The following is a 27,919-nucleotide window of genomic DNA, read 5'->3' on the forward strand; positions in this document are numbered from 1 at the left end:
AAAAGTTTCTCAAAGAGAAAATAGTTGGGATATTACTCATGAATGCCTTTCTTTGAAATATAATAGATAAATTAGATTTTAAACTTTGATAAATATGATTAGGATGCAGTTTTGAGTATATTTATAAAATATGACTACCCAAAAGTTTTTTAAAAAATAAATTCTATTTCTATAACGGCCAAACAACTTAAGAAAAAATAATAAACAATTACAATATGAAGCATGGCTTTATTTTCCTTTGTAAAGCTATTTGAAAACAGGGATGTGTATTTGTGAACAGAACAGAAACAGATTGTTTCAATTTATTGATATAATAAAAGCTGCTACTTCATCATGCATGATAATCATCTGAACACAAAATTTAAGAAAAAAAATGCAGTAAAAGATGATAATCTTCGGCACATACAAGAAACAGTTACAGACAAGTTCAGAAAAGCAGTTTTTCTGAATTTATAACAAGGAGTAGCAAGTAAAATGTCAAGTTATTTTGAAATGCACTGTTATTATATATTTCAAACAATTTCATATTTCGGACCCTTACAAAGGGAAACAAGCACCTTGTGAAATCACATTTCTCAGTTACTGAGTAAAAGTAACAGCTACACCGTGTGGAACAAACACACTGCTATAATACCCTGTACTACCTTAATTCTGTACAATTTGAAATATATTTAAATATATATGTATCATATGAATATTTTCACTTCACAGGAAAGAACTTGTAAAATAAAGTTTTATTTTTCTTACACATTAAGCATGGAAACATTCAATACACATACTCACAAAAATAATAATGAAATTAAAACCTGTAGTTTGCTTTTTAAAAGTTAAATTATTGAAAGACAACATAATTTTTGATAAGCACACAGCAAATTCATTGTATGTGAGGAAATAGTACTATCATTTAAGTTCATCAACCTACAAAGAAACAGTTTAATTTTATAAGCTTCTATTTATTAACTTTCTTATTTAATTCGGTCAAATAAAGATAAAAATAATTTTGAATATACTGGCGTACCTTTAAACGCCTATTCTACTTAAAAAAAAGTATAAAAACTGGAAATGAAAAAAACATGACATTTTAAAATTAACTATTTGGTGGTTAATAAACATTAATTTTTTGAAGATAAGATGTTTTAAAAAGTAGAAATAAGAAAAGAAATTTATTAGAAAAAATTATGAATTGATTACATGATTAACTGAAGATCTAAACACACCTTCGAAAGCAACATGTAACTGTTGAAACAAATACAAAGTATCATTAAAGGTACTCTTTTTTTTAAAAAATTATTTGTCTAAGTCCCACATACAATGCAATAAAAAAAATGAAAGAATCTTTTAACAATTGTCTTAGATGACAAAGACAAGCATCAATTGCCTTTAAAATAAAATTTTATCCTATTTACACACAAAACAGTTTTTTTTCTGTGGAGAATCTAAACAAATGGTACAATTATTCATACAAGTTGTAATGATTTATTCAGTTGTTCCGAGAACTGTACAAAAATGAGCAGCGTCACATTTATTATTTTTTGAAGTCATTCAAAATTTAATATCACAGATACAAAGGGGATGAATTAAATTATGATGAATGTTAAATTCAATTTGAAAAATTTTATAACATGTTAAAATTAAATGATAAAGTAAAACAACTTAATTGTGATAGAAAAATAAACACAGCACAGTAAATATTGCAGGATTGTTTAAGTAGGTCACACAAGACGCAAAAAATGAAGTTAAGTTATATAACACAGAATATAATTTGATCTTCACATAATTGATTCCACAAAAATAAATCTGCAGTTGCATCATATACCTCAAACACTACTTACTCTCCGACAACAAATTTTAATGATAAAACAAAACACAAGCAAAGAAAATAAATGATAGCAGTATAAAACTTACTTTAAAATTACTTTTGATGAATCATAGGAACATTTATCATCACATGTCATGGAGCACAATGCTAAGAAAGAGGCTCTCAAACGAAATAAGGAAATTTAATGTATGGCACTATGAAATTAAAACAAATTATAGGGTGGCACAGTAATAGGAAAATCTTTTCTTTCGCATCAACAACAAGTTGATATTAAGGCACACTAGCATATGCTTTTACATTTAAAAAGAAAAGTAGTAGCATTTAGGAAACTGCGAATTTAAAAAAAAAAAAGCTGACTAGGCTAGGATAAAACTAAATATATATGGCAGCGACAAATTGGATAAGAAATCAAAGGCATTGAAACTAATTGCTGAAATATGATCAGATAATTTTATTTAGGAACTATTCCAGGTTGCGTCTAGCTTTTGAAAGGAATAGAAAAATTAAAAGATAGAAGAAGAAAGGTTAGAAAAATTAAAAAAATAAAGCACTCTCACAACAGTCTACTGTGGGACAGGGAGGTCAAGGAGGATAATGCTCCAAATTTTAATAATAATAAAATTGTGACCAACAGCAGAATTGTGCACAAACCGCCTTACCTTTTCAGACAAGCTGGTACCCACCTACAAGCCACAATTGGGAATCTCAAACCTGTCTTTCACAATGAAAGCCTATACAACTGAGCCATGGCAGCTCATAGACAATCTTAGACTCAGTTATAATTTAACTAGTCAAAGGGTCAGACTAGGGTTTAATCAAACTAAGTTAGAGGATTAAGACTTATGGCGAACAGTTAGCGATTGGTTGAGATCAAAAGAAAAATCAGCATGCTCAACTTTTTCCAGTGCAATCATCTTAAATAATATATTTTTTTTATAAAACTGCAGAGCAAAAATTTTTCTTTTATCAGATCTATTAAAAAACCTATATGTTCAAATTATATCTGCATAAATGCACAATTTCAATACAATAAATCTATCAAATTTTCAAAACAAGATCCATTGATCAAGGTGCATATTAATAATAAGTGCTATTTAAATAAATAGATTATATATACATAAGACACAGTGATTCCACAAGACTTTGGACACTATGGGTCCTTAGGACATCCAAGTCCTTTTTTTACAAAAAGACAGGCCTTTATTTTAAAATAATATAAATCTTCCATCTATATTCTTCAGTGATAGCACTCTGAGCTAAAATCACTCTAACTGTTTTAAACTTGTCTGAACATATTCTGTTTCTTGCATCAGTATCTATTTATTTATTTTTCTTTTTTAAAGTTACGTTTAATTTTGCTAATTTAAATCTACTAATGCTCTACCATTTTCTATTGAAGTAGGGAATTACACATCCCAGATTAGTAATAACTTTTTTAGCATACAAATAATGATTTTTTGCTTATTTGAGGTGTTACTGCACTGCATTCGTATTAAGGGTTCATTTATTGAAGAAGAAAAAAATTCAATGGAAAAGTAATAATATTTATAACAATAAAATCAAGTGCACAGCAATATTAACCAATTTAACAACTGTGGCAGAGACCCCTGATTTCAAAAGTACTGCTACAACAGTTTTTTAATCAAAAGTAAGATAGCCATGCCATTTTTCAGAGACAAAACATAAAATGTTAATAGTAAGAGAGAAAAATCTTTTCTTGGGTGGTTTATTAGGAGAATAAAAGCAAAATATGACTAACTGAAAGCATTATTTTCATTATGATCTAATGGAATGCATTTTAAAAAACAAATTCGTTATTTTAAAATGAAATTATATTTTAAATATACAATTATCACGATTGTTTTAGAATAAAGAAGAGAAAAACATTAACATACTACTCAACTCCAACACAAATTAGAGAGCTTGCAGCTCTATTATATACAGTCTGGTTGCATTAAAATTCACACAAACATAACCATAAGAATGAAAAAAAAAAGCTTCAAATAAAACTAAACATAGCACAATAAAACAAAGCTATATAAATCTAACAGCAAAGAAACAAAGATCACCGGGGAAAGAAAAAAAAGCGAAGCAATAAAAATTAAAAATATCACAAATATATATAACACAAGAAACTAAAAAAGAGCGATAGATAATATCACAATTTTTTTCAGGAGGAAAACACTTACTACATTCTATTAAAGAAAAATCAAATGATTATAACCAATGTCATATTTCAAGTGAAGCTACTCATATTATCTACAACTTCAGAGATTGTGCAAAACATGCTGAATTATAGATTCTAATTTCAGGTATCTGATGCGAACTTGCAGATTTATACTAGTTACAAAACAAGTCATGCATGCTTAGAAACATTAAAACATCATTACATTTATTATAACATCTATTAAAACAATATGCAGCAGCTATTTTAATACCATTTGTTCAACTGTGGACAACAATGTTACACATGGAAATACAAATTTTAGCTACAAAGTCTCATAACAAGCTACTAGTATCATGATACAAGTATAAACATGATACTAGTAGAAAATGTCACTAGTATCATTTTTCACACCATAAACATTTTTCATCATAATGATCACTTTTGAAAAACATGCACGTTTCTTTTCACAACTTTTCCTTAAAAGTCACAGCAATACAATAAGAAAATATTAAATAATACTCTTTAAACAGATTTGAATAAATATTTTTTCAATTATTTCAATTAAAAAAAAAATGCAGGTGTTTGTTCCAATTATATTATGACGATATATATGGGACAATTGTTTAATTGCTGCCAGCAGATAAACTTATTTAGCTGCATAAAACATACCAAGGTGTATGCAAGGATGTGTCATCGCACTTTCAAATTATATTAACAGATGGAAAAGTGACTTAAAAAACATTAAGTAATTGTAGATGCGAATTTGTATTATTAAAATCTTTCCTCCGCTATCACTATCAAACTATTACTAATGCAAAGGTCGTAATGTACCCAACCAAAATTGTATTCAAATTTTTATTTCTTAAACAATGAAACATTTTCCCCAAAACAATTACATGTAATATAAAAGCAAATAAAAAAAAACATTTAAACTTTGAAAAATTATTAGCAATTTAAAAAATAAATTTTTCTTTCTTTCTGTAAAACATAATACACCTTTAAAACAAAAGGTTAATATTAAAAATTTCAAATTGTGGCAAAAAAGTAAAAAATTTTAATTTCAAAATTAACATAATAGCTTATTGTCAAAATATAAACAAGAGAGCCTGCATAAATTTTATTGCAAAGTCACTTTTTAAAAATCAAGTTATTTCTAATAATTTAAGTATAATAAATAAAATACAAAACTAACACATTGATGCAGAATTAAGTTAAAAGGCACTCGTTAATCAGATAAAAAAAATTTGAGCAGGTATATTTTAGCAGCAAATAAACCATTGAGAAAGCAACTTGAATATTTTTTTACAAATAACATACATAATCTAGTATTATATACAATTAAGAGATGTAAATTAAAAACTATGTCTTATAAAGAAAACATTATGTCAGCATAATAACTCATATTTTTTGCACATAGGTTTTCAATAATATTAAAAACTAACTAAACACTAAAATCTGTATTAAAGATTTCGAACTTATTTTAGGGGAATTAAAAATGAAACCCCAAACAGAGTTTAAATAAAATAATAAAACAAATAATAATATGCAGTTTTACTATTCATATTACTGTAAAACATTTTTTAGAAATTGAAATAATATCACAATTTAAAAAACAATAAAATTAATGTATAGTTTGATTGGTTTAGGAAATTAACTATTAAAAAACTAACAATATTGAAAATCAAATAGTTAATAAATCACAAGATTTTTTTCTTCCTTTTTTGAATTTTAAGCCTTTCCATGCAATTTTTTTCTCACATTTAAGCTTTTAATAAAAAAATATTTTTGAAATGGAAAATAATATGTATTTCATATCATTGTGAAATGAAAAATGATCTATTAGAAAACTTCCCAAACTTTGATAGATTGCAGCATTTTATTTATTATTACTTGTAACTCCTCTTATTTTGATGAAAAACAAAATAACTAGATTTATTAAACAACTTCATATAAATTTACAATACACTTAGTGCCTTTAAAATTGCAATATAAGTGCAGATTGTTTTTTTAAAAAAAGTGCAAATAATAGTGTAAAAATTTTATTTTTCAAAACTATTTAAAACAGAATGTCACTAAACTATTTTGATTTTAAATGAACATATTTTTTCTTCAAACAACAATAAAAATGCTCTAAATCTGCTGAAACATATATCCCTCAAAAAACTCAAATGGATAATTAATAAAACTATAAATGGAAAAATAATTTTGATCATCTATTTACACTGCAAAAAAACACACAATTGATGATAAAGCATTGCATAATCCAAAGCTACAGAAAAAGATACTTCCCTTGGAAAAACAACCGGTTCTTCACTATCTACACTAAACTATATTCTTTTCTACATTATTGCATAACTAGTATCACAGCATGAAATACATGAAGAACATCACAATATCACTGCAATATGTACTCTATCATCAATGTGTGTTATTTTAAAATGTATAATACATCATTTCACATTACACAAATACTCTCAGAGCAGACATTTTCCCTTTAACGAGCTATATAGACTCTTATGTATCTACAACTGTCAGCACATGGATCAATCACAAAAAAATATAAAAGTATATCTTCAACAGCAGATTCTTGACATAAGAAACTAATTTAAATAAAGCTCTGAAAGGTAAGGGAAGCACATTTAGCATTAAAAGACAACAATTTTGCACAAATAAATTTTCCCGAAGTCAGATTTTTTTTATCCAAGTTGAATTATTTAATGAATACTAAACATTGAATATTTTAATAAATCTTTATAAAACTATTTTAGAAAGCATAATTAATACATAGTTAAGTTTACATTTACAATTGCCTTACTGGTAGCAGAAAAGGGCAAAATGAATTAATTGATTTATGCCTATCATTTTTAATCTTTAAATTAATTTTATCCCAAAGAAATTAGTTATATCCCTCATTTGCAAAAAATAATTTTTTTTAATTATAAATTAATTTTGTCTTTCTCTTCAGCAATTAAAGTTCACATAAAATCTGTCACCTGCATCATTTTATCACTCATCTTAGCATTTTTTGTTATCTCTATATGTGATAACACATAAAAAAAAAAGAAGATTTAATTAATTTTTCTTTCATTAGATAAAATCTTTTTCAAAACCTCAAACTATCTTAATCATTGTTTTGTTTATTATAATGATTAAGATTTTTTTAAAAAGTGCAAATTATTCAAATTTCTGAATTTAGTCCTTTGATTTAAATTGTTGACACTTTGGTATTCAGCAATGTTCTCAGATAGATTATAAGCAGACATTTAGAAATAACAAGTAACAATGAGAAACTGAAGGATTCTTACAGAATAATATTCAGATAACTGAGCAATTTTTGACAACATGGTTTATTATTATTTTCTTGAGTCATCTTAAACACATGAAAAAGATCTAAGTCAAACACATATGACAAGATTTTCAGAAAAGTTGACTTACAATATTGCTAATTTCTGATGTAGTTTTTAATGCTATTGTTTTTATTTAAATGCCTTCTTTTTTTTAATACTACAACGTTCATGAAGACAATTAGAACAAAAAATCATGTTAAAATTTTTTTTGAAACCTTTAAATTATATATTTAAAAATATGTTTTAGTAGAATGTTTACTGCTATTAATAATGCTACTTTTTAACTCCTGCAGACAAGATTTTCCTTTGTTTTTTACTGAGCCTTAGAATATAAAAGGAAAGATCAAATCAAATTTTATTTAAAATATAGTTCTACCATAAAAAAATTAAATAAACTTTTCCATCTAACTATTCGAGGCAATGCTTTAGATTGGGTGAGATTAATGATGCACATTTAATAAATGAACCTCACTATTTAATCAAACATGCACTGATTTTAAGAAATAAAGTCTTGACATTCTTTTTAATACTCAAACTTAAATGTGGAAAAAGACTGCATAAAGAGTAAGACAACACATGCAAATTTATTCATATTGTTCCATTTAAACTATAAGTTTTGCCTCAGCTAGAAAATAAATTGATATGACTGGAAGCTGAAATTAAAAATCCAGCTAAATTAAAAAACAGAAATAGGGTTTTAACCTTATTCAATTGTAAGCATGATTTAAGTTTATGTTTTTACCAGAAAATATTTATTTGAAATATCTTTATGATTCTAAGAAATAAAGTTCACAGTAAATCATTTCAGTGCCTTGCAATTAACAAAATAAATCTGATCAGATAAAAAAATTCTATTCAATTTTAAAACTTAACAATAAACAAACACCTACATAATTACGTTTTTTTAAACCCCATGAGCGCTGGTGCTGGCTTTTTCGGAACTTTCAACTGTAGGTTTTCCTGCATGAAAAACCAGTTTTCCCCATATTAATCAAAGCAAGGCAATCTGATTACAATTCTCTCCAGGTGCTCAACGCTGGAAGGGTAAATATCACATAACAAAAAGTTTTGTGCAATATTTCCACAGAAATAACAATATAAAGATTCATAACTAGCTAAAATTTGCAATTTGAAAATATGTGATTGTTTTTAAAAGATTAAAGGGAAGAATAAGACACAAATGTTCTTATATGGAATGTCTATAACTTATGTTAAATATTAACTATGTAAAATTTTAATGTTGAACTATTAATAAAAAAAAAACTTTTTATCACAAATATCAGCAATCACTTATGTTTATAATCTTACAAAATGCATACCTCTCAGAGGTACAAAAATCACAATTCACCGAATAAACACAACACCAATAGATTTTTTTTTTGTATGGCAACTACTAACAATAACATTGAATTTCAGTCGAAAGTCAAAGTACAATGACTGAAAAATACTTAGATTTAAGACATAGCAATGCCTTCACTAGAAAAAAGGAACCTCCAAATTGACTTCACAGTTTCAGTTAATGCTGAATGAAAAACAATTTCATTCCTCTCTTGAAGAGGGCAAAACAAAATTATGTGTCAGGAACTGAAACCAGCAGCATATTTTTTCACTTTTTTAAAAAGCAAAAAATTTCTTATCCATACACACAATACTATATGAGGCATAGAATTCAATCAGACAATTTCAAGAAGAAAAAAAAAAGTTTCCTTTTTTTTCTTTTAACAAAGCTAATATAGTCCATTTTATATTCTATTTTAAAAGCGCACTGTTTAAAGCATTTTCTTAAAAAAAAGAAGAAAAATCAGGAAAAAAGCAGCCCATCACAAAAAAAGATGAGATTTTTCCACTTTATTTATTTTACATCATATAAACACACTTATTTGTTAAAATCAGTTAGTTACTAAATTCAGATTTAGTACTAAGTTAAGCCTGCTTTATTTGGACATTTTAGTTGTTAATTATTTTCTGAATTTGCATAAAATGCAACAATTTATGAAAAACATCTTAAAAATAATAAATCACTCAAGTTCTTTTTTTAAAATGCCTCATATAGTTTTCCCTTAGTTCAAAAAATAAATTTAGCGCTTATATCAGTGAGTATAAGTAGATCTATAACAGGCAGGAGCATTCTACATTTTTGCAACAAGATAAAATCACTTTTTGTTCACATCAAAGGCAACTTCAGAGACCTGAGACATCCTTCATACGAAGGTACGCAGCTCCACCAAACGCTATGTGTTAATACAATATTCAAATGCACATACAATTTAATTATACATTTAATAGAATCATGCTGTATTTGCTTGTCTGGTCGTAAAACAGGGTTATTGATATTTATAAGATTACAAAGACAACAATTAATGATTATGCATGTCTCCATGACTGTTTAACAAGTCACAAATGTATTAACATTACACTAGTTTGAGCATAACTTCATGTTTATACAATGTGCCAGGCAGGAAAATGTTTACTAATTAAAAAATACTACATCGAGAAAAGTTATAGGCCATAATTATTTCAGAGAGCACCTTGTAGTTTATCCAGAAATGTTTCCTATCTATGGAACTGCATTGGTAAAACTTAACAGTAAATATATACTGTACTCAAAAGTTAAAATATTTCATGTAAATCTGGCAGTATTGTGTGTCCATTTTTCCAAGAAAGCACCTAAAATAAACAGCAGCAACACTGAATAATGAAACATTCAGAGGAAAGATAATAACAAGTATTTTGGTCATTAGCATGTTTTGCAGGTAGAGTACAAACGAATAGGGCTTTTGAATTGAGCTTGTACTTCTATAAATAGAAGTAAGAAGGTATATTTTTTTTCTTACTTGTAAATTAAAAGCTGTCGGGCGCTGAATGCGAATCTAAAACTTCATTACCAACGTTATCACTCTTCTCACACATATATGAATGATATTTCTTTTTTCATTAAAATATCAAATATATACATAAAAACATTTTCTTAAAATAAAAGAGCAACATAAAGTTTCCATGAATAAATGTACAGATGAAAATAAAACAAGCTCTTAAAAAACATACACTATTTTTTTTTATGAAGTTTAAAAAAATTAAAGAAATTATGCCTTTAGAGTTTTAACAACATGGATGGGGATGCTAAGATATCTTATCACACTTCTGTATCCTTTGCAAATATTCAGCTCTTCTATATTCCCATTATTAATCGAGTAATTGAGAAAAATCAGGGTTACCTATGGAATGAAATTGTGAGTCTTGAACATGACTCGATTTCTCATCATCTGCTGCTTGTTGCGATGAAGTTTGTTGTTGCTGCTGCTGCTGCTGTTGTTGACTAAGATGGTGAGCCATAGAGCCAGAAGCTAAAAGAGACAATCGTGATAAGGGAGTGGTATGTTGAGAAATAGCATTGTAAGAACTCAATCCCGAATGGTGCTGGAAGCTGTCATAGTAACGAGAACGCTCGTGCGACAGCCATCGAGAAGCAGTGGCAAAAGGGCCCGGAACGGGAGTGGGTGGTGCCGAGTAGAATGGCCTACTTTCAGACTCTGAAGCTTGAGAAGTGCTCGTAGATGTCGGGGGTGGAGTAGCCATTCGAAGATCACTAGCAGTATTAGGTGGAGAGTTCAACTGTGAGCGGGAAAGAGTTTCGTTTTGATGATTTGGAGTAGGTGGGTGAGAATTGTGCTGGGAAGGTTTGTTCTGGAGCATTTGTGTCATCCCCCCCATTTCATCATCAGGAGATGGACTTGACAACTGGGAAGGATTAGGACTTGAAGAGGTGTTGTGGTAAGACTGTGACTGGCTATTATTTAAACCAGCAGATGAAGTGACAAGGGGCATCGGTGATGTCATGGGGGATCTACAGTCATTGTGAGTATCTTCGGGATAAGACAGATTGATGCCAGTCCTTGACATGTCCAAATGTTGATTATGAGGGCCAATCTTTGAAAACAGAGCTTTAGAAGAGAGAGGAGAATTGATTGGGGATGGAATAGTACCTTGGGAAAGAACAGATGATGAATGAAAACTGAATGGTGGTAAATGAGCACCAGCTTGGGGCATTCGCCTCATATTATTTGGATTGTTTATTCCTCGATTGTAGTTTCGTTTAGACGGCAGCTGCCCAGTGTGACGCTGCATGTGAGTTTTGAGATTGCCCTTCTGTGAAAAAGTTTTCCCACACATGGTGCATGGGAATCTGTCATCTTTATTATGTGTTCTCATGTGAGTCTGCATGTTCCCCCTCTGAGAAAAGCTTTTACCACACACACTACATGCAAAAGGCTTCTCTTTGGTATGAACGCTGCGAATATGAGTTTTCAAATTACCTTTTTGTGTAAAACGCTTTCCGCAGCTTTCACAAGCGAAGTCTTTTTCTCCAGTATGTATCTTCATGTGGGTATCGACGTTACCTTTCTGAGTGAAGCTCTTACCGCAAACTTGACAAGCGTAGGGTTTCTCTCCTGTGTGTATCATCATGTGAGTCTTCAGATTGCCCTTTTGTGTAAACAGCTTGTGACAAACAGGGCAGAGGAACTGCTTGTTTGGAGGTGGCCTGGGCCTTTGTTGTCCTGGCATCATGGTTGGTGGACAACCATTAGGTCTATCGGCATGATTTACAGGAGGGGGCAATGCAGAGAGACCCATTACTTTTCGTTCAGATGGGGAACCGATGCTGACAGGCGTGCTGATTGATGGTCTGCTGGAATTGCTTGAAGCACCATCTGTTCTCAAAATATTCAAATACTGTTGACAAGTGTCACAAGGGTATGGTTTATCCTTGGCTTCCGGGTGGGGACACTTGGGCATATGATCAGCAGAAGGGGACATCTTTTCTATGTAGCTTGAAGCTGCTGCAAGCTGAGAGATGCCAGTTCCAAAGTGCAGAGGATTCTTTTTAAGAAACAGATCTGTTAAGCTGGCTTGATATCCTGGATGCCAGCTTTTCTGCCCAAGGGAGGACGAAGTCATCCACGGGTAAGTACCGTTCTGCATGGTTTAATTAAGCTGAATCTGCAGAGAAGAGCACAGTCAAATAATTCTTAATTTCAGTACATAATGCAAGTGCTGTTTTATAAATGATAAATATAGATCGCTGTCACCAGTAAGCTCGAACATTGTAACTGCAATAAAAAAATAAAAGTAAAATTTATAGAAACACTTAATTGATTAAAAGTATAAAACTTTTTTCGGTAACATGAAAATGATAAATCATGAATATGAAAATCAATTAATAAGAAAAGTTAAAGAGGTGAAATAAAAACCTTCAACATAGTTTATTACACTAGGAGGCTCTATCCCCTGCTCCACACTGCTCGGCAATCCCTATAATTGCTTTTCATTCATCATTGTTTTTGTTTTACATAAACATCAATATTTTCCACAAAAACACAGAATATTTTGTTAATCGTAACGAAATAGACGACTACCTAAATTTGAAAAATAATCAGTTGTACCTAATTATGACACTGAATAAGAAGAAATAAATGAGAAGCAGTTTTACTCGTTGATGAGACTTATAACACTTTAAATATTGAATAATATTTATCCCTCAAGTTATTTAATATTTCAAAGCTTCACTATAAATGTTAAGATTTATATCCGGCAATATGCAGTCGATTTCAATTTTTTGTTGTTGCTTCTTTTAATTGATATATAATCAGGCGCAAGCTTAAGATTTTGTGTGGGAAAAATACATTTTCTGCAACAGTGGATAAATTGATAATATTTAGAGCAAAAATGCTGAAAAATATCACGAAAAAGCATTAAAATTTTCTTTAACTTTCGAACAAACTGGAGTTTCTATACAAAATTCATGCTACGTTCACAAATAAAAATCGCTTTTTCAGCACATTAAATTTTACCTTCATTTGAACAGGCCAAAGATTGACTAAACACGGTATTTTTGCTTTCCAAATTTAACTGTTAATAAGTTTTGAACTAATAATCAAAAACTTCATTTTTTTATTGTTACACTCCTTGTACTTCTTTCTATATACTTTCGTAATTTCAAGTTTCTAAGCCTTATAAATTTTGTATAGCAAAGCAAATTATATTGTAAAGCAAAAACAGTTAGAAAATATAGCAATAACTTTTAAACAAATATGAACAAACATGATTTCAAATGAATTTGAAATTGTTGTTAAGTTCATAAACAGGAATGGTCCCTTTTGCATACCTGCAGCCTGTAGAGTGGCTCTTATGATATTTTCCATATGAGTTTAACATGTAACAATTCTTAACTAATTATCGAATGTTAAATTTTTTTATTTCATTGTACTCCCTGTGCATTATTCTTCATACCTTCGTAACTTCAAGCTTCTATGCCTTATAGTTTTTAAGCAGCAAAACAAAATGTAATGTTAAGTTTAATATCCAAAATTGCAGCGAAGTCTTACGATTTTTTGATATAGAAAAGACAAGTACAGATACAGATGAAGCAGTAATAGGTTAAGGAAATTGGACAAAACAATTTATATGAGAACAATTTGTTAAATTATCAAAAAAAAAAANACAAAACCGTACATAATAGCAAATCCCCTCCCCCCCCTTCGGGATGTACGTACTTTTTGAACGGCCCCATACAAATTTAAAATTTTTACTTTCATATTATATTTAATAAAACTTAGTATAATTGATTAATTATTTTATTGCATAATTGATTAATTAAAACTAAATCTATATACATAGTTTAAAGAGTAATTCAAAAAATTATTAAGAAAATTGATAAATAAACAGTAGTTATGGAATGCAAAAGGCTTACTTTATTTTAACTAAAAAAAAACTATAACTTAAAAAAAATAAAATAAATAAATAAAACAGCATATTTCTAGGACTCCACTATTATGATTTTATTTCGAGTCAAAGAAGGAATTAATTTAAAAGCCTTTAATATACCAGCATAAAAAGATGGGTACTATATTAAAATTCAGGTTTTTTTTTTTTTTAAATTAAAGTTTAAATCCATTATAAAAAGTGTTAAACAAAGTAGTATCTTAAACAAAACCAAAAAAGTCCAGTAAAACTAAAAAAACCAACCTTGGTTGGGTTTTATTAAAAATAAAAAAAATTCTTTATTTTTTTAAATCCTGTCTATGCTCAAACATAACCAAAATCTGCCATTGGTCACCAAATTGTGAAGCCTTAACCTCCAAGGATTGTTTTACTTTACTGAGACCTCAATAATTATACAGGGACAGGAAATTTAAACACTCAGACTACAGAAGAAACATAGTATATTAAGAATGGGGTACAGAATTTAATGTTAACTTCAACATGACCATTTAGTAAATGTCTTTTTATCAAATAGGTCTGAAGATATTTTGTTTTAAAATTCATTTGCACTATTGTCAAAGATATCAAGTCCTCTCTCTCTCTTTTTTTTTTTAAATAAATCATTTCTACAAAGCAGCATCTCATTCTGAATCCTTAGCTGATTTCATTGATTTTTTAAGTTGATTTCGTTAATTTATTGATTGATTTATATTGTACTTTTTTTTTTTTACTGATTTATACTTTACTTTATTGATTTATATTACTTTATTATTTTAAGCTTTTCAATGCTTTCTCCTTAATTCATTTATCGAAAGACATATTTTTTTTTTGGACAGTTAATGTAATACACATATTAGCTGCCCCAAGGCAGAAACGCTGCAACATTGTTGCAGAATGTTAGAGAGTTCTTGCAGAAATACGTTTCTTTTGAAAAGTAAAAAATTTCATTTTCTTTTCAACAGAAATTTACACGCAATATTTGTATCATGCATTTAGATAATCACTTCTTGAAGAGCACAATTTACGCCGGTATCGTAAATTGATGTGATGTTTCAACTGTATTTGTGCAGTTATTGATATTGATTTTCACACGTTTTAAATATCCCAATATATTTCAAACAATATGGAAAATCCAAATATTGTATTTGAGTTTACTTTTTAAGGCAAAAATTCTTTCTAGTAGCAAAAGTTGTTTCTTTCTTTCTTTTTTTTATTTTTTATTGACACATTTTTTCCCGTATTTTTTAGTTTAATTTTGCATACAAAAATCTACTAGCACCCTATTTCATTTTTTTGCAATGGAGTATTGTATGTCCCAGAGGACACATCATAGCTTTATTTTCTTTTTGCACCCCTCACTGTTTTTCAATGCATGTGATGCTCTATAGCATACAAGCAGACTCACTGACTAAAAAAATGACAGAAATTACAACTTTAGATAGTTTAATCAAAACTAACTTTACCTACAAACAAAAACTTTTATTTATTTGTAGAAAATTATTTATGGTATGCAGTCATGCAGTACAAAGAGGGTTTTTCATTTTAAAGATAATGCGTATAGATGAGTAATGAAAGATTATTAAAATTGATAAAAGAAAAAATATGTGCAAGGCAGAGAGGAAAAAAAAAAAAACATTTCAGAACTGACTTAAGTTAACTGAAGTATTCAGATCAAAGACTTTCAAGTAATTGAGGCTCACTTAAACATCGATTTAGGAATGTTATTGCAAAGATTGATCAAGATTATCAAATTTGAATAAGGATGATGCAACAACTTTGCAGAACATACACAATTTATGGCAATAACATTACACGTAATAATTGAAAATACATGAAGTAATAATTTAATAATATTTACTAAGAAAGAGAACATTAAAGAAAAATAATTATAGATGTTAATTTAGTAATACAAAGCATAAAATTATTCACATACATTTGGTGTGTAGTATCACAAAATGAGATCTTTCAGAATTGAATATTATGCTGAAAACTCCTTTTCTTTAAAATTCACTAAAAAAAGAAAAACACAGAAGTCAATATTTTTTTTTTTCTATAAGAAATCTCTATTAAGATATAGAAGAACAGTTACAACATAAATATGCAATTGCATGTGTTTATTTCACACATTTCACGATATTTTATTTTAAGACTTAAACATAGAAAAAAAGAAAGAAATACAAAACCATTACTTTCTTATTTTCCTCTTTTCAATGTTGGAAACTTTCTTGCTTTTTTTTTTTTCAAGTTGAACTTTTTTTGTAATAATCGTTAGAAAAGAAGGGGGGGGGGACATTTCAGTGAAAACTCTGAATCCAAAACAAAATCCAATCCAATACTGGAAGAAAAACTAAACCAAATTTTTACTTTCTGTTATAGAACATGGCTAGAACAAATTTTAGATTTAAAAAAAAAAATTTCTTTTAAAAGAAGTTGGCAAAAGTGATAAATTTACAATAATAATATTAAACAGAAACACACAAAAAAAAAAAAACCTTAAAATTTTGGATTTAATATTCTCTATAAGATTTGCATTGACATTTTTGTTATGTTTTCAATAAATTAGAAAATATTGCAAAATTGATTAACCTAAATTACTTTTTGATTAACACTCTTATAATTTCAATAAACATATTTTTTCAATGAAATTAAATAATTCTTAAGAAATTTTTCCCCTCAAAAATAGGCACTGGGATTGAGAAATCTTGGATTGGACTCTCATTTTAAAATTATATATGTTGTTTCTAATGACGCTCGCCAGTCTAATCAAGCTCGCCAGTCATTTGTTTGCAAACTAAGTTTTTGTTTTGACACTAGAGCCTTTCGTTTGACAAGAGAGAACCTCAAGGATGAAATTGCGACTTGTCTCAGAACCCCTTGGATAGATGGCAGCACCCCTCCTTTGTGAGGTCACATTCACAATTTTAAAATAGATTTGAATTTTCTCCAGATCTCTGTACCCATAATACTGCTCAGCAACCCACCACAGATTTTAAATTCCCCATATTTTATGGACACATATGTCACACGTACTCGGTGGACCTTAGCTGCTATAAAGATCGAACACCGGCCCCTTTGGACAAAAGTTTGATGCTCTAGTGACTGAGTTACCATAACTATTGGAGCAGAATTTTTTTACTACTTTTTATACGTAGTAAAACCTCAAAACAAAGGTATCTTCTATGATTAACTGTGCCTATGTGATCCCTGTTGAAAGGTGCCCACTATCGACAAATAAATATTGTGATTTCATTTTAAAATCGGGTGAAAACAAATCTCGATGTTTGGTTTTAAAATCACTTAATAAACATATCGATATTAGATTTCAAAATTGCGCGAATACGAACTTCGATATTTCACTTTAAAAGTGCGTGAATATGAATTCCGAATTCTTAAGTCACTAAGAACAGGAATAATAAGAGGGGCTTTTAAATCACAGGAATACAAAATGCGAAATTTTACATAAAATTGTGAAAATACAGAACAAGATGTACTATCTTAAATCGTGTGAATAGGAATAGCCATAGGTTGTTTTAAATCATGTGAATGGCATTTTAAATTGCACTAGCAATGGTCGGAAAAAGCGTAAAAATGAATCTGTTATTTTTCTCGGGAATTTGAAAAAGACAAACTTTCTTTGAAGAGAATTTTTTCTTTTTAGTAATAGCAAAATAATTTGTACAATGGTGACTAATATTCCACAAACAATTTTTACATATATTATACAGGTCTGACTTTCAGTACCATAAACTTATAATCCCTCTTTGGAGGTTGCCGTTGTTAAGAGGCGGTCCTTACTGTACAAATTTTATTTTAAAACAGGTAATAATTAACATATTTAAAAGTGGAAAAATTATTGCTAAAAATTTAAGTACTGAAGCATAATGGAATTTATTTCGGAAAAAAAGAGAAAAAAAAAAAAAGATCGGCGACGAAATCACGCGAATCAGACTTCTCATGTGTGTGGTTCATTTCGTGATTAGGTTTTTGTAATAAATATGTATAAAAATATCGTATTTAAAAACTATGGTGAAATGAATAGCAATAACTGCCAAATATTCGATAGAATTATTGCCTTAAAAAGTAAATACGCAAAAGCACGATTCGAATTTTCCATATTGTTTGAAATATATCGGGATGTTTAAAATCTACGTGAAAATCAATATCAATAAATATCGAAAATACAATTCAAACATTACATCGATTTACGATACTATCGGCATAAATTGAGGGCATCAAAGAGTTATTATGCAAATGCATAGTAATATAAATTTCTGTAGAAAAGAAAAATAATTTTTTTTTTAAACTTATCAAAAGAAAAATCTTTCTGCATGAACTCTCTGTGACAATGTCACCGTGTCACGGCGATTCTGCCCTGGGGGTGACCATCATCTTAGAGTTTTGAGGTTGAAAACCTGACCCTTTAGGTAATGATTAAAGCTCAAATGTAAGCTTTAAAAACTAAAAAAAAAAAGAAAAAAATATTTTAAGTCACAGATTGAATATTTACCATATTTTTGTCTCATAAAAATCTGGTGGAATATAGTGATCAACATTATACCAATAAAACATTCCTAAATCAGCAAGTAATGTACGATCCATTTTTATTTCTCTTCAAAGTGAATATTATCTAAATAAAGGGGGAAAAAATTCAAAATTAAATCAAATATAAGATATTTTCATCATAAATGCATGAGACAAAAAATATAAATTTATGAAAAAAAAAATTATTAGATTTACCTTCAATTTTTAATTACCTGAGCATTTTTAATCACTTAGGATTTATTTTATAAAAAAAAACCTTAAACTTCAACAAAATTTTAAAATCTCTAAAAAGTCTAATTTGTCCAACATATACAGTTTTAGTTTGAATTATTTATGCTTTGTTTGAAATATGAAATGTTTAATTATTCAGTGTAAAATCGAAATGCTGTAGTCTTCTGGTGAAGATTTCTTTTTTTTTTTTAATTCTTTCAGCAGGTATAAATGTATTTATGATTATGCCATTTTTTTCTCAAAAATTTTAGATTTAAGAAACATTTAACATAAATGTAATTTTTTGTACAAATTTTTAATTGTTCGAAGAGAGTTAAATCAATTTTTTCTTCTTTTTAATATTGAATAGAAAAGAATTATTTTAAAAAAAGGAAATTGGTTTTAAAAAATAAGATAAAACTGATTAAGTATGACGGAGGCTTTGATCTATTAATCTAATAATTTACACATGTTTCTAAAAATAATCTATGTGAAATTTGATTATTTTAAAGGTTCAAAAATTTCAAATGATGGAGAAAAAAAAGGGTCTTTTTAAGAAATATTAATAATAATAAAAAAATTTGAATTTAAAAATACAAGTATCTTTTTAGGACAAAATGCAGAGGGATAATACATATATACTGCACAGGACAGAATCAAATACAAATCTTTGTATAATTAAAATAAATATTTTGGTTTTTTTATTACTTTGAAATTAAACAGAATGAATTTGAAATTAAAATATTTAAGAATTTTTGTGAAATTCTGAAAATTTCATCTGAATGATTGTAAAGAATCTATTTCAAAAATTAAAAATGTTTTGAAGGGTTCAAGCATTGTTAAGTTCTGTTTCTACACAAAAATTTTTTTTTGAAGGATCGGTAATGGCAATTAATTTCTCATAAAATGATCTCTGTTTAAAGCATCGAACTTTACAAATGTTTAACTTTTAAAACAATCTATATCAGCGTTTCCCAAAAGATATTCCGTGGAAACCAGGGCCTCTGTGGATGGACTACTGAGGTTCCGGGATTTAGGATTTCTTTAAACCAGAATGATTTTCGAAATCATTTATTACATTTATACCCAATCAATAATCCAAAATTTACTAAAAATTTCAGTAATTTTTAGGAAAATTATTTAAGTAAAATGCAAATGAAAAAGAAATTGTAAATTTAAAAAAAAATCGTTAAGAGTATATTGAAATAAATAAAATGACAATTGAACTGAAAATGAGACTAAAAATGTCAACTGGGCTGCATACATCTGTACAATAAAATAAACTAAGTGAAGGTATGTCTTAATACTAATAATTTAATAAATAAAGAATAAACTACTTTTCGTGAGATTTATTTTAATAGAATAAAAATGTAAGTATAGTAATGCTTATTGTGATGATTATTTACAAGAGGCGAAGAAGGAAATAATTTGAGNTTTTTCCCCCCCCCCCAACAAAATGCGAGAATATCACCCATAATATTAGAATAAAAAATTATTACATGTTCAATTAAAAAAAAATTATATAGCTTTTTCTTTTGTAAACACAGCGCTTTCGTAATTTTAAATCAGTAACATATATGCTTGTTATTATTAAAATATCTTGCAGAAAAATATTAGTGCTAGAGAGTTTTGTTGCAGATAGCTCGAAAAAATTTTGCAACAGGGTAAATAAGGCAGCATTAAATAAAATAATATACATACATTGATAAGATTTCATATGAATTTTAAATATTTTTTTTAACATTTTTGAATAATGCCCCTTTTTAGAAGAATGATATTTTGAAAATATTATTGAATCATTTATAAATACATACTACATACATATAATAAAAATTAATTTACACTGATAACAGAAATTTTGTTTAAAAAATAAACTGAAAAATAAAATTTAGAAAAGTACCTTATTTCCATTTACATTTTAGCATAATGTACTAATATAATATTATGAAAAAGAGAATTTTTAGTCTTAATGAGTTCTATAATTGCATTTTTTTGTTTTGTTTAGATAATTTTAAAAACTATCAGAACATGAAATTGGTGCTGGTATACATTATTTTAAGAATTTCCAGAGACATCTTGGACGTAACTTTAAATTTATTTTCATTATTGTATTTTATGAATATATTTTAGCAACAGAGCAATAATAAATAAACATTTAAAAATTACAAATATCACATAGGTTTATTTAAACATACGTGATAACAGACTCACATTAGCAATTTAACTTAAGATTAAAAAGATTATTTGAGAAAATATACTGTTTTTCATTTGGGTATATTTAAACTAAACTAATTTATATAAATAATAACAAATTAAATTATTTAAAAGAAACTTTTTTCTGATAAAAATACCAAATTTGGCTTTAAAATTTTTTTATTCAAATCGTAATTTAAACCAGATTGGTTTAAACTAGCTAAACTCTGGCAAAATATAATGAACAATGGCAATTATCCTTAAAAAAAAAAAAAACAGTGTATGCATAGAGTATTTAGGACAACGACACAATACTAAAAATCTCAACTATTAAAAAAATTAATGTCTATTACTCAGGTATATCGATCCCATATTGGAATAATACCAAATATCATTTATCTGATGACTATTCTCAACAATTTCAGCTGTTTTTTTTTTGTTCGTTTCTTTTTGCTTTCGAGAACTATAATTTGGCTTTATTAATCACTAAGAAATTCAGATGTTACTCTAGACCTGTAAATGTAACTGTCTGATATAAAACCTAATTTTAAAAACTATTTCTGATGATTCTTCCATAGAGCAAAGAAAAGGGAAGAAGTGACTAGGCGATCACTATTTCTTAAAATTTTTTTTCACCAAATATCTCCTGTATCCAAAATGGCAGATTCTCCCCACAGAAATAGATTCAATTCAAGTCAATTTTTGTATGTTTCAAGTTATTGCTTTTCTGTAGTATTACATTAAAATATTCGGTTAGCATAAAAAATCAAAAACCTTGAGAATCACAAGCAAACAAAACTAAGGTAACAGTCGTTCTTATTTTCCATCAGTCAGGTTTACTTAGCAATTCATTATTTGTCTCCATTGTTTTTCTTTGGTTTTCTTGATATTTCTTTGAATTGTAAGTTTTAGATTTTGGCATAAAAATTATATTTAACTCTTAGTAATGCATCATATAGCATTTGATTTATCGTTATATGTTTGACTTAAAGAGATAAAAACAGCTTAATATTTAATTTTATATGAAGTAGACACACACATATATATAAGCTGACAATTGATAAATGCCTTGCTATTATTTCAAGGTAATCAGATATGGATTTTATACAAGACACGCCAAAAAACCTGTCAAAAACCTAGGACAAGTTTCTTTTTCGTCATTGATGACCTTTAATTAGACATCAAATCATGTACAATACTTTTATTATATACTACTATAATTATGATAGATAATATATATACTATTTAGAAAAAATATAGTCAAAATTATTGAAACTATTAATTGGGTTTTTCTAATAACATGGCATTCATAATAATTAAAGATTAATATTAGTTGCTCTATTGAGTTTATTTTACAGTTAATAATTATGAGTTAATTATTATCTGTCTAAACATTGTTTTGAATTCCTTTACGCCAAAATTAAAGCAGATTTTTAGAAACAGTGAAATTAACTAGTCTCCAACAACTATCTGATGTCAACTTCTAAAAATTATTTTTCATTCTCAATTTTTATAGTTCATACATACATGCAGGGGAGCAGAATATGTTAGATCAGATTAGAACAAGATTTTGGGAGAAATTCAGGCAGCCCTGGGGAAATTTTAACCTTAACTCTAAAAAAATTGCAAAAAATGTATCGCTGTGCAAAATTTTTTCTTGTCAAGAAAACATTACACGTCAATTTATGTATTTAGCTGTTTGAATTCCTTAAATTTATGAGAGTAGCCTGAAACTTAATTTAATAAATTATTATTAGTTCAATATATTTTGATTTCTGTTATTTAACACACATGATTGTTTATTTTAGAATTGCTTAAAATTAAATGAATTTTCTCCTCATATAAACATAACTTTCTAGAAATATTTTAATACAGAGTTATTGTACTAAAATATAAACTCTACAGTTTGGGGAAAATTTTGATCTAAGAAAACTTTTTTCTGAGGAAATATTAGGCTCTGAGAAATGGGAGAGTGAAAATTTTTGTATTTTTATTTTTAATATTTAAAAAAGTAACAGATTGAATAAATTGTAATTTTACACATTTTTATGCATAATTATTTAATATTTCCAATCTTTGAGCCCTTCTATACAGTTATTATTTAGACTCTGTCTGTTTTTCTGTCAAGGTGGGGAAAATTAGAAAGACTGCAAAATTTTAAATGCTATTCAAAGTCAAAATATGAAGACTTGTTTACCATTGTTAGAATGCTACTGTGTCAGGTTTCGGGAAATTCCCTAAATTGGTGAGTCAAGGGGCGAACAAGGTTACGAAATGGCTCACAAGAAGAATGTCATCTCTTTTTTTTGCTCTATGAATTCTTCTAATTAAATATTTTTAAAACAATTAGTTTGTGGGGGCGGAGTTAATCGAGTTCATAGTCCTTTTTTTGTTAGTATATTCCTAGGTGTTCAAATAACTTTATTTATTAAAGCTTTGCGAAAAAAAAATTTATTTATTAAGGATTCCATAGATCGAAAGAAAAAAAATTGGAACCTCTGATATACATAAATAAACACTGAATATGTTAGTTTAAGATCACTAAGGTAATTATGCTTTAATTTTTCAACATAAAAATCACAATTTTAAAGCTATCAAAGTTTAAGCATTAAATTTAATAGCTTAGAAGAAACTATCAGCTGTATTTTAAAAAAGAATATTCCCATTTTTTTTTTAAAGAAAGGAATTTAAATACATTATCTATTAAACAAAATACTTTATTGAATTTAGTGTTAAATAACTAAACAGTCCTACTGATTAAAGACATTTTTTTCTTACTGATACTGAATAACAAACAAGTTTTCTTTTAAGTGCATTTTGATAAACAATTTACTCTTCTTAATTTATTTTAAACTTTATTTGAATTTCTTTATTTACAAGAATAATTAATTCACATTATTTATAGGAGTAATTCATACAATTGTAATAAATATAAATTGCAACAGAAACATTTGATAAAAGATTTTATTCTGTTGATTTTGTTTAATTTAAATTTCATAGATTTTACATGTTTTAATAAAATAATAATTTGTATTTTTGTACAAATTTAATAAAACTAAATCTCAACCTAAACATAAGGTATATAAAGCTTTATTCATAAAAAAAAAAATTGCCTACCTGATTATTAACTTAGCTAAATTTAATAACTTCAAATTTATATCTCTGAAGTTACTTAGATAAATGATAAATTTTTTGCTTTTATTTCATTTTTATTTTATTTATTACAACTCTTTGCATAATTTCAAATTAACTATAGCCATAACTTTTTCTAAATTTCAATTTAGTTTACAATTGCAAGGAAAATACAATAAACATACATGAAATAGTATTTTTAATAGCAAAAATATAAATTAATGATTAATATATCTTATCTTATTAAGCAGTGAATATATAAATAGCTAAACAAAAATAAGAATTATGGTTTAAAGGATATTATTCATACATATTAAATACAAATTTTTTTTATCTAACATTAGAAAACCAAAAAAATATTTTCACAGCTAAACATAAAAATAGATTTCAAAGTTTCACATTTTGTTTTTTTCCCTCACATAAACCAATTTTAATACATTATTTTTTTGCTTCATTTTGTCATTTTTTAAGGAAATGAATAAGGTCATAATTTATCAAAAGACAAAACCAATGGGGACAGTCACAGCAAATGGTTTGAAATAGTACTTAAATGGTAAAATAGTGTAAAAAAAAACCCTATTCAAATAGCAAAATAAAGTAAAAAATAGAAATAAAAACTACTAACTTCATTTTTTCCAACAGTAAAGGAAAAATAGACAATGTAAAAAAATAAATGACAATTAATTGCCTAAAAATTTTTAAACCAGAAGAAAAGTTTAAAAAAACACAGATTTCAAAAATAATTAAATCTTAAATTTATGTGAATTACAATACAATGTTGATTACTTAATTAGGCAATTGATCTAAAATTAGGGGGATAAGAAAAATAGTGCTTTGTTTCTTAAGATAAGTAAAAAATAGTTATACATTCATAGAAAAATTTTAAGTCTGAATAAATACAAAAATTATAAATTTAATAAAATTAAAAAGGCTACTAGAAAATATTATAAGTCATATCAAACTTTCACAAGTGCCACAAAACTTTAAAGTGACAAAACTTAAAAAGTAGGGAGAAAAAAAAAAAAAAATTTGTATATATTAAAATGGTAAAAATATGTATTACAATATATAAAAGAGATGACATTGTGGGTAATGCAAAAGCAATATAGATTCTTGTATAAAACTTAAATGAGTACATTAAAAAATGTAAAGAAAATTTGAATTAAAGAACATACAATAAATGAAGGCTAAGTCAATTTTGAACTCTAAATATGACCTTCAAAATTCTTCAGAAAAATTTTGCAAAAAAAAATAATAAAATATCTACATAGATCTAAATGTATTCCTTTTACCAATCAACTTCATTTGAAACTTTTAATTTTAAATTTTCCGTATAGTGTTGATACTTAATAAAAAATAAATCTGAGTTATTAGTTCTATAATAAATTATTATACGTATAAATATAAATAAGCAACTGTAAATGCATATTTAAAATACATTATTGCATAATTGCAAAAAATACAAATCTTTAATAGATTTGTTCTCAAAAATAGTATATAAATAACGTGAAATCATCATATATAAAATGTGTCATTTTTTAAATAGTTTATTTTATTAAGCTCCTAGTAACATTATTCTTGATATCTTAATAAAAAATTAATCTCAAAATCGAAACAACTGTTACCAGCCAAGTCATGAAATTATTTTTCGCCCAAAAGCAATCAAAATTATCCAAATGTCTCAAATAAATTTTTAATTCTACAATATTTTAAGATTCAATGACATTTAAATTATAAGATATAAAACCGAAATTCCGAAGCGTATTAAACAAATAAAAGTATAAAAATCTTATAAGTTAATAATTGTTACTCAAAAATAGTACATATTTTATAAAAAATTTCATAGTAATAGATTTTAATATAGTAATTAATCTCATAATATTTAAATTTAACAGAATTTTTTTTTGATATAATCATTAAAATATATTAACAAGCAACTTATAATTATTCAAGGCATAAAATTAATCATTTATTAAGAAATAATCAAAATTATTCAATTGCCTTAAATTTAATTCCAACATAATTCAAAAATTCAATTTTTTTTTAAAAAAGTGAAATTCACAGCGTATAAAACAAGAAAAAAAATTATAAAAAAGGAAAGAAAATGCTATTCTTGATATGATCATTAAAACGCGGCGCAAACTTTCATCATTCAAATCATAAAATTTTTAATTTAACTAATCAAAATTATTCAACTGACTTAAATGGTAAATGAATTTAATACAATATTTTAAGATTCGATGATATTCAAATTAAAGAATAAACCGAAAACCCAAAATGTATTAAACAAGAAAAATATATATAAAAAAAAAAGAAAGAAATTTTTATTCTAAGTATCAGTCATTAAAATATAATATCAAAACAACTTCTATCATTCAAGTCATAAAATTTATCATTTGCTAAGAAATAACCAAATACCTCGAATAAATTTTAATTCCTACAATAATTTAAGATTCAATTCATTCAAATAAAAAAATAACCGAAATCCAAAACGTATTAAGCAAAACAAAAAAAGAAACTCATAAAAAAGTGACTCATAAAAAAAATCACATGTTTATCAACCCTTTAATGTCCTTCCGCAACTAAAAAACATATAAATACTTTTTTTTAAACTCTTTCCCATATTTATCACCCATTGAGCTAACACCGTCGTTATACGATTAATAAAAAATGAAGAAAAAATCGCAGAGCGGCGAATAAAAAAAAAAAATCCAGCAGTCATAATATTCAAATACTAAGTATCAGTTGGTCTGCGACAAATATCTACCAGACAGAGCTTGCTATTACCTCTTCCAGACATCATGGTTGCACTCATTGCTTTTTCTTCGACCCAGACAGTTGCATGCTCCGTCTATGTCACTTCTATCACCTCAGACAATTTATTCAGAAAAGAGCCCCAGCGCTTGATATTTTCTTCTAATAACTTTTAAGATGTATCGAATGTTGGAGAGTTACTTTAACATTTTAAAATCAATCCGGGCAAGTCCGGAACTGAAAATTTCTTCCTGTGTCCTTCTACATTAAAATGTGTGTTCTAGAGCTCCGACTACGGCGTCATAGTCTACGTCTGGATACATCCGTTGAACAGCTGCGAAAAAACTAACCCCAGACAGTGAAAAAAACCGCCGTCTCTGCTGCTCCTGGCGCTTTTGATGATTATGTAATAAGGCAACTCCATTGGCGGGGAGATTTCGCATTGTAAATATCAACATGTCTAGGGAGTTGCAAAGCTGGCCGAGAAGAGATCGATAATGTTAAGAAAATGTGTTTTTTAAATTTTTGACATTATTAAAACAATTTGGAATTTTGATAATTTTACGCAAATGGCCTTGAGAAGAACATGAGTCTGACTGGTTTACCTCCAAATCGAGGAAGCCTGATTTACCACACGCAAACGGAGAGCTCCCGTTGTATATTCTTAACGGTAGTTCATCTGCTACCATCTAGTGCCGTCTTTAGTAACTAAAAAGTATGAAACTTATGTTAATTACCTATTTAATTTTTCATCGAAATTAGAAAATGCATTTGACTTGTTTCAAAACACAAAAATAACTTAATAACTAAATGTGGGAAAGAATTATTTTTCTAATATTTTTCTCTTAAAAAGAAATCAATGCGTTTTAATTTTTTAAAGTAATGTATATCAGAAAATTCACATTATTTCACTTTTTTCAGGCTTATAATTTTTTTAAAAAAACGAAGCAAATTTTTTAAGAAAAGAAATTTTTTTTTGAAGTATTTATCTCTATT

General features: G+C 27.3%; 1 protein-coding gene and 1 long non-coding RNA gene across 6 annotated transcripts in view; one reads left to right on the forward strand and one right to left on the reverse strand.

The window, feature by feature from the left end:
• Positions 1-208: 208 nt before the first annotated feature.
• LOC107444449 (uncharacterized) lies at positions 209-27,565 on the reverse strand. 5 transcript variants are annotated; one of them, XM_016058585.3, is made up of 4 exons: positions 26,957-27,565; positions 18,600-18,719; positions 16,026-16,102; positions 209-12,441 (listed from the first exon to the last, which is right to left on the reverse strand). In XM_016058585.3, the coding sequence occupies exon 4, from the start codon at positions 12,311-12,313 to the stop codon at positions 10,517-10,519; it is 1,797 nt and encodes a 598-aa protein (XP_015914071.1). In that variant the 5' UTR covers positions 12,314-12,441; positions 16,026-16,102; positions 18,600-18,719; positions 26,957-27,565; the 3' UTR covers positions 209-10,516. The 5 variants fall into 5 exon arrangements, with proteins under 5 accessions (XP_015914071.1, XP_071033324.1, XP_042904750.1 ...); XM_071177223.1 differs by lacking the exon at positions 26,957-27,565 and adding an exon at positions 26,588-26,608; XM_043048816.2 differs by lacking the exon at positions 16,026-16,102 and having other exon boundaries at positions 26,957-27,538.
• Positions 27,503-27,919, forward strand: part of LOC139424947 (uncharacterized) — a 45,214-nt gene continuing 44,797 nt past the window's right edge. The window contains exon 1 of the long non-coding RNA XR_011636094.1: positions 27,503-27,638. This is a non-coding gene — a long non-coding RNA (uncharacterized lncRNA). The remainder of the gene's footprint in view (positions 27,639-27,919) is intronic.

This window comes from Parasteatoda tepidariorum, chromosome 2, assembly GCF_043381705.1.
Source record: "Parasteatoda tepidariorum isolate YZ-2023 chromosome 2, CAS_Ptep_4.0, whole genome shotgun sequence".
NCBI lineage: Eukaryota > Metazoa > Arthropoda > Arachnida > Araneae > Theridiidae > Parasteatoda > Parasteatoda tepidariorum.